At 33.4% G+C, this 13,855-nt stretch overlaps 1 protein-coding gene across 1 annotated transcript; it reads right to left on the reverse strand.

Moving 5' to 3' along the window:
- Window positions 1–1,716: 1,716 nt before the first annotated feature.
- On the reverse strand, window positions 1,717–12,520 carry LOC129915521 (ubiquitin carboxyl-terminal hydrolase 1). Its single transcript, XM_055995095.1, has 4 exons — window positions 12,166–12,520; window positions 5,871–7,269; window positions 3,428–4,007; window positions 1,717–3,368 (listed from the first exon to the last, which is right to left on the reverse strand). Exons 2-4 carry the CDS (start codon window positions 7,256–7,258, stop codon window positions 2,358–2,360), a joined length of 2,979 nt encoding a protein of 992 aa, XP_055851070.1. The 5' UTR covers window positions 7,259–7,269; window positions 12,166–12,520; the 3' UTR covers window positions 1,717–2,357.
- Window positions 12,521–13,855: the final 1,335 nt, after the last annotated feature.

Genomic DNA, 13,855 nt, shown 5'->3' on the forward strand with positions numbered 1-13,855 from the left:
CTTTCAAAATATTAAATTTACTGCTCTTCAAGATCTTCATTTAACTTGAATCGCTTCCGAGATACAATTTTTTTTATGTTCGGGGACAGATAAAAGTTTGGGCGAGGATGGGTCAGTACATTCCCAAAACCAAAGATCCAGCTGATAAAGGTTTGAGTATTATAGACCTGTAATTGTTCTACTTCTTCTCAATTAAGTCGACCAGCAGAATCTTCTAAGCATTCCAAAAATCTTTGGGCATATAACTAACCCTTCCGGAAGACACGATCGGTCACTGCATCGACTGTTGTTTTGCTTTGGTGTATAGTGGTATATCCAAGTCTTGTTCATGGTTAAAAATCGGATCCTTCTTTAAACGTTCCAAACATTCCTCTGAAATTCTTTTGCGAGCTTGTTTTTGATCAACACTTAGCAAATGGCGGCACCCACCTTGCGCAGAGCTTTTTTTTCACCGACAGATTTTAACGACTAATTACGGAGGATGATTTTTGAAAAATTCTTGTAACCAACCCAAATGAGATAAAAATTTGAAAACTGCCATATAAGCTTTTAACATTTATGCCTGTAAGGTTCCACTGAATGGGTCGCGAACAAGAAACTAGTTTAGAGAAAAATTTAAATTCCCTTCGATTGAAACTCATGATAGCTTTTAAAATTCCGGGCGAACAAAAAAATTCGGGTGGAAAAATGTCCATGTGAAACTCAGGATTGGGCTGATTTGGAATTTAAATAGACACAAGCGTCTTAAGTTTTCTTGCAACAACCCACATACGTAACAAGTACACAAATGCTCTGACACTTTTTTAAAATAATGTTATAGTTGGAAAGAATGAAAGTGCTCATTTTTTCCAGTATCATATTAGTAACAAATTGCCATCACGTGGAATGTTTTGCATTCGGAATATTTTTGTTCGCATTGAATTTTAAAAGGTATCGCCATTTTCACTCGAAGGGAATTTACATTTTCCGCTAAACTAGTTTCTTGTTCGACACCAAAATTTAAGAGTGCGAAGAGCTACCTATGTGCTACCACGCATATGTACTACCTGAAAAAAAGTTAAAAATATCGAGATATGTCCGAACGTGAACAACTTTTCGTCCGGAACTCACAATAGGCGGAACTCACAATAGGTAAGACGCAATCTAGAATTAATGCATAAAATATTTCCAAACTCACAGGTTGGATTGCAAACATTAATTGTTTTTTTTTTTTGCCAAAGCTATTTTCAGTTCCCTTTTATTCAATTATTTGATCTTGTAGCATGGAAATGCATTTTTGGTGAGTTTTGATATTTATATATGACCCTGCGGATTGCTTTACCAAACAAAAATACATTTATTGTCTTTTAATTGCTATTGGCCTCTATAAAGGTGCCAGCCGTGCATTTAAGAATTCATAAACACATACAAAAATATCTACGAAAAAGATACTACAAGTATGCTGATGAGTTGTTCCGTTCAGGTGCAAAGTGCGACAAGTAGAAACACGGGATACTTCATCTTAAAACTGGGCGAATTTAACTGCAAATCAATATTTCATATACGGCTAGCTCAAGTGTTTTTTTAATATCTTCTGGGCGTGTAGTGAATATTTCATAACTAAAAAATCAAAAAGAAAACTACCTGCACAAATTTTATCTGTTTGCAATAAATACTACAAAAAATAAAAAAAAGCCAACTGAAAGAATAAAAATAAAATAAAAAAAAAAAAACAAATACATTTATATAATGTAAACGACGTTAAAATATCATATATATATTTAAGCAAAAAAATAATAATGTAAACATAAACCTTACAAATTAAACAGATTGTTATGATGATTTAATGATTTTTTTTTTTTGCAAATGGTTAGAGATTATAAAATAGAAAGGAGAGATAATTTATATTTTGTTTCGTTTTGTTTGATGTTTTTTTTTTTTAATAATTATTAATAATATATACTTAAACAATTCTTAAAGAAAAACTTATAATCGAAATGATATGTTACACAAAAAAGTCTTCTAATGATTTTATCAACAATTTACATAGAGGAAACAAAAAAAAAAATAAGGAAAAATAAGAGTCAAATTCAATTTTTAAAATAACAAATCACACACAGAATTATAATTTATAGTTCTGTGGACAAAAAAAAAACAGAGGCTCACTCATGGAAATTAATCTTCTGTCTAAGACAAAAAAATTAAAAAACAAAAAAAAAATAATAATACAATAAGATAATCTCAATGAATATATGCATCGAATAATGTGGTAAAGCTTGTGAGTAATAATAATAATAATTATTTAAATATAATTAAAAACTGGTCAACAATGATGATTATTATTATATCGTTCCAGTGAACTCTCGACTCCTTCGCACTCACATACCACAATCGCTCGCAGCTGACTGTTTCTGCAGATCGAATCGTGCATAAAAGAGCAAATAGGGGGTAATGGTGATCTTTCGAGTTGGAGAGAGCAGTTCCTCAAACTCACGCTGCGTCATAGCCTTGATCTTATCATCATCGCACATATACCAAATCGGTTCGGCATTGCTGGAGGAAGTTGACTTGGATCGTCCAGTGCTTCCATAGCCTAACATATAGCTGTAGCTACTGTTGTTGTGGGATCCATTCATTGACTGACATTGACTGCTTTCATCGACTAGATCAGACCAGCCACCATTTGTAGTCGGCCCATTACTGTAGCTATTCGAGGAGGAGGAGTAGCTTGAACTGCGGCTGCTATTGGTTCGCAATCGTGATGCACAGCAGTCGACACTGTGACATGTGGTGTTCACGCTTAGCTTCTCTATGCCATTTGTGATGGACTTATTCGGTTGGCCATTGAGATTTTTCATATTGCTCTTTGACATGTCGCCACTGCTTGACGCCTTGTTCCGTCCGAACTTGATTTTCTTAATTAGTCCGGTGCTCGTCGATAGGGAAGACGATGAGGAAGGTGGTGGCCGTGCTGGGGCAGCAGCCGCACTCGAACTATTTGGGGAACCATTGCAAGTCTGATGACGACGTTTGTCCTTGGGACAATTAATATAGTCACTTGCCCAGTCGAGCGAGCATGTGTAGGCTATGTAATGTCCAACGGACATTGTAGCCCCAACATGCGTAATCACACTGTACAGCCGATAGGCGTGGAGTTTATTATTCGAGTCCTTTTGCTCACATTTAGCACAAAAGCACTGCATGGTGAACGGTGTTGGTATATAGCTATTGATCTTCTCCATGCCACCGGAGAATCGACTTAGTTGAATGACCAGTAATCGGGGCAGGACCTCGTACGATATTGAACGGATAGCCTCCGTGTAGCCAGTGCATTGTTCACAGCGGTATTTGTTCTTGTCACGGAAATACTCGCGGGTAATGCAAGCATTCTAAAAAAAAAACATATCAATTAAAACCCATTTTAAAAATTACCTGGTTTAAAATTTACCTGAATAAATGAATTGGAAGTTTCAGTGTAACCCGATATGGGAACAGGTACAGCAATGTCGATCATAGTCTCTTTCTGCTCAGTTACTGTTTCACAGCTTAAGCACTTCGTTGTCGACACTGTCATGCCTTCAAAGTCTTCTGTAAAAAAATCCAAACCTAATTTTTTTATCTTTTCGGCTAGTCGCTCTTTATCCTTAATTGGCATCAGTTCATCATCTCCAGATGGTGATGAATTTTTCAAATCATTTTTTTCACTTCCAGAATTTGCAAATACACCAGTGTTGTTAGTTGTAACTGCATTTGGTTGTTGTTGGGAATGTTGTTGTTGCTGTAATTGTTGTTGTTGCACATTATCTTTGAGTGGCGACTGTAGTCGTTGGTTTTTAAAATTTTTAACTTCATCTTTTCGTTTGGGTTTACGTGTGAAAAATGATGTTTTAATGATGTTTGTTGTATTTTTACTTGAAGATGATGTATTATTGCTGTTGCTATTGTTGTTATTGTTGACACTGCTGTTATGGTTAATGTGGTTTTGTTCTGGAGAAGAGTCTGATACATGTTCTGGAAGACTAACGCAACTGGAAAGATTTAAAAAAAGAAAACAAATATTGGAAGTTTTGTTTTTAAAAAGTCAATTATTTTAAAAGTTAAATATTTTTTAAGATACCAGATAGGTAATTGTGTGCGGCGGCTTTGAGATTGATAAATGTGACAAATTCACTTAAAATCCAATAGCCGTTGCTCATTCACCATTTTTAAATGGAAACACACCTCAAGTCGTTCTCAAAAATTTCATTTAAAATAAATCTAAAATATGTATTTTTAAAAATCCAGAAACATTTTTTTAAGTTGATCAAAATTTGAATAACAGATCGTTTGATCAGTATAAATGGAAAAATTTAAGAGATGTCCTTTGGATAGAAATGAAAATTTTATTTCGGAATAATGAAATTATGTTGTGAATAATTTAAAGGTATTTTTTAAAGCTAAGATATGTACATACATATGTATAAAAACGAACGCTTTTTATTTTTTACATGTAAATTTTTTGTATTCAGTTTGGAAAACACGCTTAAATCATATATACTATATTCGTTCACTGCTCCGAAATTAAATTTAAGTTATAAAATCCAACTTTTTTTCTTATCCAAAGGAAACCCTTTTAATTTGGATAGTCAAATAAACTGTTTTGGTTCTAAATTTTCATTTTTGAAAAAAAAAAAACAAATTTGTTATGGCATACTTAATAAATTATTATTCGGTACATAAAAACAAAATTTCTAAAAAATTCATTGACCCATTTTCAAAAACAATATTTTTTTCTATATAAAAATTGTTTTTTCGAAAATTTAAATTTTTATACTTTAACGCTTTTTTAATAGAAATTTTCGTGGAAATCGGAGAGATAGAAAACGGTTTTCTGACAAGTACCATTAACTTTACTGTGTGATAGAACCAACTTTTAAGAAATACTATTTTTGGAACCTTGTACGTTTTGAAGGGATTGTTGAACACATGACATTTTTTGAATAAAATTTGGTCGAGAATCGACTAAGCAATTGAATACAATGTCTCTAACCCGATAACTCTGCTCAGTTTGAATAAGACTTCGCATGAGTACGGGAAAAACTACAAATGGTTGTCAAAAGCGTCCACAGAATTGACATTATGGTTCGAATTTTAAAGTGATGACATTGGTCCCACTTATTTTTATTTATTTAAAAAATTCTGCTGGAAACGACATTTTAATCAACAAAGTCGGCAACAGAGCCATTAATTTTGAATTTTTGTGAAATAAAATTGAAAATTTTTGGTTTAAGTAGGGTGACGCACAAAATCATAGAACCCACGAGTTTCTGACCTTTTTTTGCCTAAGATTTATAAATGTGTTTATCAGCCGACTTTGTAGTTTTAATTGCCTCTCATGGAGGTGCGTTTTAAATCGGTCGGAGTGTTTTGTAAGGCGCCCTGAAAAATCGGTGTTGTTTAAAAAATCTACAAATAATGCGGATATCGAACGAGATTCACGAAATAAACACAAAATAAAAATAAAAACAAAGTACAGTCAAAATCGGTTATAACGACATCGCTTATAACGAATATTCCGGTTATTCCGAACTAATCTTAAGAGGCTCAGTTAAATAGCAGTCGGTTATAACGAAATAGCGTATTTACGAATAAATTCTGGAGTCCCATAGAGTTCGTTATAACCGGTTTTCACTGTATTGAAAAATTAGGTTGACATAATACTTCTTCGAAACCAGTTGCAGACATTATCCATAAATAATGTCTGATTTTTCTAACAAAAGTAAAACTAAACAAAAATAAATATTCCTTTTCCATTTTAAAAGAAGAAATAGAATGCGCTTTGAAAACACTTACTTATCGGAAGACCATAGATTCTATTGACATTGTATATTTTATTTCTTGTTTTAACTTACCCATTAACTATCACATCTGGGCAATCAGAAATTGCTTTTATCAACGACTGGCACGTCTCTCGTATACTGTCTAAAATGCACATTAAAAATTCATGGGCATCCTGCTGCTGGTTGCCTTCAAATATTGCACTAACTTCTTGGATTGCGTGCAGAAATGTATCAGCATGGAATGGTTCAGTCGTTTCAGAGATCTCATTATGATGCAGACTCTTGTACAGCTCGTGTAGTTTCTCAGTGGCCACTTGTTGGCTAGATTTTTGCGTTTCACATTGTCCACCATAGTTTTCTAGTGAAGCCAAGTCCTTGCTACTCCAACTTCGAGCATTCTCCATATGCATTCCACTTACATTTCTACCCAACGAAGAACTCTTGCCCCGATGTTTGCCAATATTCTGTTGTATATTAGCCAAATCGACCACCAAATGATGGAGATTATGCAAGAAGAGAGGAGCAAATCGTAACGTATACACCACCGAATTCAAATAGCACGTATTTCCAATATTGCATAACGAAGCCATGGATGGGGCATGAAGAATTGCATTGCTGCCGCCATTCGCACCCGAGGTTAGTGTAGCGGAAGACGAATAATAATTGTTTGCATTAGTCAGGACATTATTGTCGTCATTGTGTCCAGCCGAGGATTGTGTCCTCGATTGATAGCCATTGCTGATGGGTCTATCGTCCGATTGTGGATATTGTCTGTCATACATCGACATGATGCGAAGTTTCTTAGGTTTAACTGCTTCGCTTGTCGAAGAAAGTGTCGTATCTGCTTGTCTCTTTATGCCACCACCGCCGCCGTTACTGTGACTCTCGGCTAGAGGATTAAATGAAAGTGAAAGCTTTGATGTTGTCCTTGGAATTTTCAATTCAACCGTTTTTTTTATTACTGAGGATGATCCTTCTTCAGAATGGTCATTTGTGTATGCACCTGGCACAAGACAATTCTCTTTGATGGTATCACTGACACCATAGGTCTTTCTACGTCTGAAAAACGATGGAATTTTATTTAATGACCGTAAAGCATGTCGTTCTCCGTTTTGTTTCGAAGACGAGGATAATGATGATTCAGCTTCGGTGACAATACTTATTTCATCAACAAATGAAGACTGCGCATTGTCTTCAGTGTTTTCTGGGATAAAGTTATTCTTTTGATTTGAATTACTTAGAGTTAGAATGTTTTTACATTTAAATGTTTTAGCTGCTTGCGCTGTATGTTTAAGAGAAAGCAGAGCTTTCTTTTGTTTAAAGTCGCTAGAGATCAATTGACTGCTGGTACGTTTTGGCTCTGTTTGCTGAGTCTTTATTGAATTTAAAGAACTTGTGATGAGTTGTTCTGTGGGAAGGTGTTCCTCCTCATCCTTTGGTTTTGTTACAATTATTGACATTTTTTGGGAACCTGTAGATAAAGAATATATTTTTTAAAAGAGTATAGCAAGAATGTTTTTAATATAATAAAATGGTCTCTTTGTTTTATATAAAAAGTGGCGACTGGGTACCATTTTTTACCCTTCTTAGGTACGCCCTTGATTTTATTAAACTTTAAGCACATTTATCTTCGAAAAGTATTATATGTTTTAGTTGCATTTCAATTATTTCACTATCTCTCTCCCACTAACTTCCTCTTCTCAAGTAAGTTCTATTCAAGTTAAATTAATAAATAAATTGAAAAGAACTTCTATTGTGAACTTGTACTCAGAGCCTAAGATGCTGGGACTTGTCTACAATTGCATTCTTTTTTTTTTTTCATTTATTTGGATGAAAAAGTTCAACGTAGATACAGTCTATTGTGCTAAAATAGAAATACAAATCCATAAAAATCAATATCAAATAGAGAAGAAAAAAAGTGATAATTGTTGTTTATCATAAATGTATTACAACACGAAGATACTTCAGTTTAAAAAAGAGTTAAATAAAGCATTTATTAAGATATAAAAAAATCACTGTGATGTGTTTTGTGTTTAAGAAAATGTGAGAATGAACATTCGAAGATACTTTTATTAGGTTTTCTCAAACACGTAATCAAACTGGCGTAAACTGAGTTTGATGATCAAAAATTTAATCTGATTTTATCGTCCAGTCAGAGAATTTTTTTAAATTAAAAAAAAAAAACCAAAGGTAACAACTTCTGTGAAGGCTTGGGGTGTGTGGAGTTTATAGTTAGGCCATGAAAATTGATATAAAAATCAAATAAAATCAAACAAAACAAATCGATTAACGTGGTTTGGAGTAACAAGATTAAATTCGAGTTATCTGGTAACTCAGGACTGGAAGTATTGGAATCTAGATGAGCTTAAGGTACTGAAAGCTCATTTAACCGTGATCGAAATTGTGGTTGGGTGAATCTCTTTTGTACCACTCTTCAAACTTTAAAATCAAGATTAGGAAAGTTTATAAGAATAGTTAATACAACCATAAGAATCCCCTACAGCGGAGGTTTGTTTGTAATGTTTTAGTCAATTGAATTGGATGCTGCCGATACTCGATTGTAACGACCATACGTTCCAGGCCCCCAGGGAGCCTTAACACTAAAATCTTTTTTCATCGAATTTTTGTTTTCAAAATATTGCACATTCCATTTTTCAGAGTTTGTGTGTTTACTTTAAGTAGAAGTTTGGTTTTTTGTTTGAGATAAACAATTTCTACCTTTAATTGGTCGCCGGTGAAGAAAAAAAGGAGCTTGCGATCATCCAGAGCTACTTTAGACGTTTCCTATTCCAGTCGACATACCAAATAAAACACGATTCAATTTAACAATCCACAATCACCCTCATAAAGTAAATAATGAAGATATTGAATTTTTAAAAAATACGTGTTTTATTATAGTTAAAGGCAAGTCGATTCACATTTTTATTTTTCAAATATACGATGTTGAGTTAGAAGGGGTTATTTCGTAAAACAAAGTTATTTATGGCATGTCATCGCTAGTAAACTACTAGTTGTACTTTGCCACCTCCCAAAGGAACAGGGCTAGTGTTGTTTAAAAGGTTCGCATGGACCCTATCTTGCTGAAGTAATGATTTTGCGTGTAAAGTCTCGCACAAAAGTGTACCATATTTCGATTTAAGCGAAAAAGTTGTAAAAACGGGCCCAAAAGCTTGCCACAAGTCTCAAAGAGTAATATAAACGTTTGACCAGTACTATTTACAATTCAGAAAGATAGTTCCTTCAAAAAGACTGTTTTTTCACAAAAAACCAAAAGCAAACAGAAATTGTTAAGGGGTATTTTTCCAAGTTTTTTTTAACAGCATAAGATATGCCCTGCGGAAGTCCAGGTTTGAATTTTGGTTCAATTTTTCAATTTTAGTTTATGGAATAGAAATATGCACGTACATATATAATACATGGATAAACTTTAATTAATATGTCTTCTAGCTAGGTTGTCCTCGGAGTGTTCCAACCTGGGCCCTGTTTCAGAGCTTACTACATCAGCTACTTTTACTAAATAAGCAACCTCAAAAGCCAATAGTCCAATTGAACGTCGGGAAATATTTATGATTTAAATAGTGCAAATGTTCAAAGAAATATTTTTAAAGTCCAACAGTTCGCCACAATTAATGTTTAAAGTCATTGATGTAAACAATGTAGTAAGCTATGAAATAGGCCCCTGGATGTCAAGTTGTGGAGCTGGTTGAGTTGGGTTAACTGAGATAATGATGCAGTTTTACTAATTTGAGGGTGCTCTCTCCGAATTTGAAAAGCGTTTTTGTCTAAAAAAAATTTCGTGAGCAGATAATATAATTTAATTGGACATAGAACAATATAAACAGGTAAGTAGCTTTATGAAAGTGAGACCCGAGTATTCATAATTGTTCTAAATCCCATCATATTTTGTTCTAATTCCACTTTTTATTTAAGGAAAGTGCGTACTTGTATAGGAATTGTTCTATGTCCAATTTTGGGTTTTTAGTTTTTAAAAATATTTAAAAATAGTATGCACCTACTAATCTGCCCATAATCTCGTAAAGGCCCTACATTTTTCTTACTTCTGAATTATAGAGGGAAACACTTATTCTAATATCTATCGCAATTTGCATATAAAAATGAAAAAAAGCAAAAGTATATTTTAAATTTTCTGACTTATTTGAAGACCTAGAAAATAAATGAGAATAAATCAGAGACACTGCTCTAACTCCAAATATGCAAAAAAAAAATCAAAATCGAAAATTTTGTAGTTAGGGCCTCCACGAGAATATGGACAGTAATGAGGTAAACTTGTATGAATTATTAAAACGAAAAGAACAAACTTTATAAAAAAATATAACTTGAATGGGGAACGAGCGCAAAAATGTCGTTTTAAACGAATTTGAAACTTTAGTCAGCTATTACATGAAGCCTCAAGAGGCTTGACTCTTTTTTCGAATTTTCTTTTGATAATCATTCTGTGAGGCGCGTACTATTACACGACGCCTCTTGAGTCAAAGACTCAAATTTGACATTTCTCTTTTAATTTAAGTATTGTTGTTGTTGTATTCCACCAAGAAGCAAAAAGAAATGAAAGGGGATGTTGAAAAAAGAAAGAGTGGAAAAAGAAACGTCAAAAAAGAGTCTCAAAATTTTGGACCACGACTCTCCGGTCAGATATTTTTTTGTTTTATCTTCTTTCTCTTTTGCACTCATTAGTTTTGAAAAGAGGCGCGCCCCTTGAGGCTTCATGTAATAGCTGACTTAGAATCTTCCCTTGTAAAATTTGCTTTTTGCGACTTAGAACAACTTTGCTTTACGCCGGGATGTCGTTGTTGCGATTTGAACCTTTGGGTTTTAGCATTATCGTCAGAATTAATAAGCATGAACTGTTAGACTACACAGGAATTTTTTTTTTTTTGTCTGTGGTCAAATATTTACAATAGACTTTAAAATATTATCTTGTATATTTTGAAAACTTTTTGCTTTTGTAATAGAATTTGTGTCTAGTCTGGGTATACTCTTAAATGTTTAACATTCAAAGTGTGTATTATGTATGTATTTTATAAATATTTTTCTTAATATAAATTTAAGAAACCTTCAATCTACCCTGAGTTTTGTATTCAAATAAAAATGTGTGGACAACAATGATTCATTTTTAGTTGTTTTTCGACTATCTATAGAGGCATAGACATAATAGCTCATCATTAACGATTTTATACCCAAAAGTGATGTAATACCACAAATGGCTCAGCAGTATATTTTTTTTTTTTTATTTTTTCTAGAAAAATAGCAAAAAATTTAATATCAAAAAAGAACATAGCCTCTCATAAGTATAGTTCAATTGAACATAAATCCTCAATGCAAACATCGTTTCGTTCGTTATGTGCATTGAGACGACATAGAGTAAACCCTACTGTATCTATAATATTACACACATTTACTACTCCAATCCAACCAACCAACCCATTCATCCCTAATCGAAATTTTTGATTTTTCTTTTTTTTTTATTTTTGTTGTTTATAATGCAACAGTAGGAAGAGAAGAAGAGGGTTGTCTACTTATAAAAGCTACTTGATTTTGAAAAAAAAGACTAAAATTCGACGACAAAAACAAAAAAGAGATTATAAGGTAACATCTTTTAAACTATCAGAATCATATTCAGAATGCTAAGAAAAGCAGTGCAATAAAATAAATAGATTTTTGCACATAATAATGCATTATAAGCACACATCGAATCGAATTCGAATGAAGCAAAACAAAATTAATCCCTGGACAAATCCCACACAGCCAAGAGCCAAACCAACATAACAACTATACAAGGCTAACTAACTCGTGCCTCGTCGTAGGTAGATTTTCAAACGAAACAAAAAAAAAAACAAGAACAGAAAAAGAAGAAGACACAAGCAATCAATTCGAATTATCTAAATAAAATCAAAGCAAAGCTTAGAGCAGCTTGGTGCTAATTTAACAAATTTAACATGTTTTTTTTATCAAAAATTCATGATAAATATTACGGTATCTATAAATAATTTATGATGTAGAACTCTCAAAAGTGGACTGACAAAAAAAGGGGAATGGGGGTAAAAGGGGAATATAAAGAAGATATAGAAGACAAACGCAAAAAATCAACACGAAGCAGGTTGAGGGAGGCCCAGACGACTACGAACGACGACGATTGCAATCACCACCAGACAAGAAGAGACATTCGACGTTCATTATAAATGTCGCACACAAAAACAGGAGATGAAAAAAAAAACCAAAAGAAAAGAAGAAAAAAAAACCTAAATAAGGAAAAAAATAAAACAGTTAAAACTTTCTTTTATATCAAATAAATTCTATTTTGTTAATAGTTTTTTTTGCGTGGATGAAATAAAAAAAAAAAACTCACATTATCTGTTCCAAATTCATTATTAATTCCTGAATTGGTCATACAAATTGAATGTTGGAAAGAAGTAAGGAAAAAAAATCAAAATGAAGAATTTTTTTCACTTTTTTTTTTCTTCGCTTTTTTTTCCGTCCGATTGATTGCTTGCTAGGTTTTTTTTTTGGACACACGAATTTTACACAACACACATTTTTGTATTGGATTTGATAGATACGATTTTTTGTATTTAATTGGTGTATACAAGATGACCGATTAAAAAATGTTTTAATTTGAATTTGAAAAGAAATTTTATTATATATTTTTTACGGCCGGTTGGGAAAATTTTTATGGACTACCATTTTTTTCTAGCGAGTTTTTTTTTTTTGTCAAAAAGAGAGAGATGGAGGATTTTCAGGAGATGTCAGTGTCAAAAAAAAAGCAAATAAAAAAATGACATGTGAAAGTTGGTGAAAATGGATATTTTTAGTGGCGTCATCTGTCTTTGAGATTGATGAAATATTTCAAAAGTTCGTAAGGCTGACTACACACCGTTCGATTTTTTTGTTGTGGTGCAGTATTTTTCTACTAAGCGATGGTTTAAGCATTGTATATATATTCTTATAGTACTCTCATGAAGTAGAATTTTCTGTTTTGCGTCGCCACCGCTGGGATCGCTAGTTTATTTTATGTTTGAACCTTATACAGAAAATTGAAGTGCAGATCTACCAAAAGATGTCGCTAAAGTATTTTCATGGATTGATAGTACTATAGAAATATATATACAATGGTTTAAGGTTCATTTATCGATCAAGTTGAGAATCTTCAACGTATATTAAATATAAAAGATTGAACTTTTTTGCGTAACATAATCATCGACATGTTTGAATCAGAATTTAACCACAGTTTGTAAAGGTGTACTCCCAAGTAATAAAATTTAACTGGCATAAGGTTCAATGCAAACAATTTGTAAGAAGAACTATATGTCTTAAGGCTTGGCCACACCGGAGGGTACGCGGTAGAGGTACAGGTAACGGTACGGGTACTTGTATGGAAAAAATTCCAAACTGACACATCAACGTTCGGGTGTGGAATTTTTTTAATACAAATATCGTTGCCGCTACCCGTACCGCTACCGCGTACCCTCCGGTGTGGCCAAGCCTTAAAGGCATAATTACAACGAGCATTTTTTGCAAAAAGTCAAAAAGTGAACATTTAAAAATTCATTTTGTGAGAGTTTATTTCCGACCCTAAAGCATAGTACATATATTCTGGTGAAGTGAACATGAACAGATCTTCACTTGTGAACATTTGACATTCATCGCTGGTACACACGTTTATTCATCACATGAATGTACACAATCAACAAAATACACTCATTCCTTTTTTTCTTCAATTTTGAAATTCATTTAAGGCTTGGCCACACCGGAGGGTATGCGGTGGCGGTACGGGTAGAGGTAACGGTACTTGTATGAAAAAAATTCCAAACTGACATATCAACGTTCAGATGTGGAATTTTTTTCATACAAATATCGTTACCGCTACCCGTACCTCTACCGCATACCCTCCGGTGTGGCCAAGCCTTTAAGGCTTGGCCACACCGGAGGGTATGCGGTAGAGGTACGGGTAGCGGTAACGATATTTGTATGAAAAAAATTCCACATCTGAACGTTGATATGTCAGTTTGGAATTTTTTTCATACAAGTACCGTTACGTC

The sequence above is a fragment of the Episyrphus balteatus genome, chromosome 3 (assembly GCF_945859705.1).
Source record: "Episyrphus balteatus chromosome 3, idEpiBalt1.1, whole genome shotgun sequence".
In the NCBI taxonomy this organism is placed as follows: Eukaryota; Metazoa; Arthropoda; class Insecta; order Diptera; family Syrphidae; genus Episyrphus; species Episyrphus balteatus.

Coding starts and splice junctions, on each gene's coding strand:
- LOC129915521 (XM_055995095.1), bottom strand. CDS start 7,258: ATGTCAATAATTGTAACAAAACCAAAGGATGAGGAGGAACACCTTCCC. Junction 4,008..5,870: donor CCAGATGTGATAGTTAATGG/GTAAGTTAAAAC, acceptor AAATCTTTCCAG/TTGCGTTAGTCTTCCAGAAC. Junction 3,369..3,427: donor CTTCCAATTCATTTATTCAG/GTAAATTTTAAA, acceptor TTTTTTTTTTAG/AATGCTTGCATTACCCGCGA.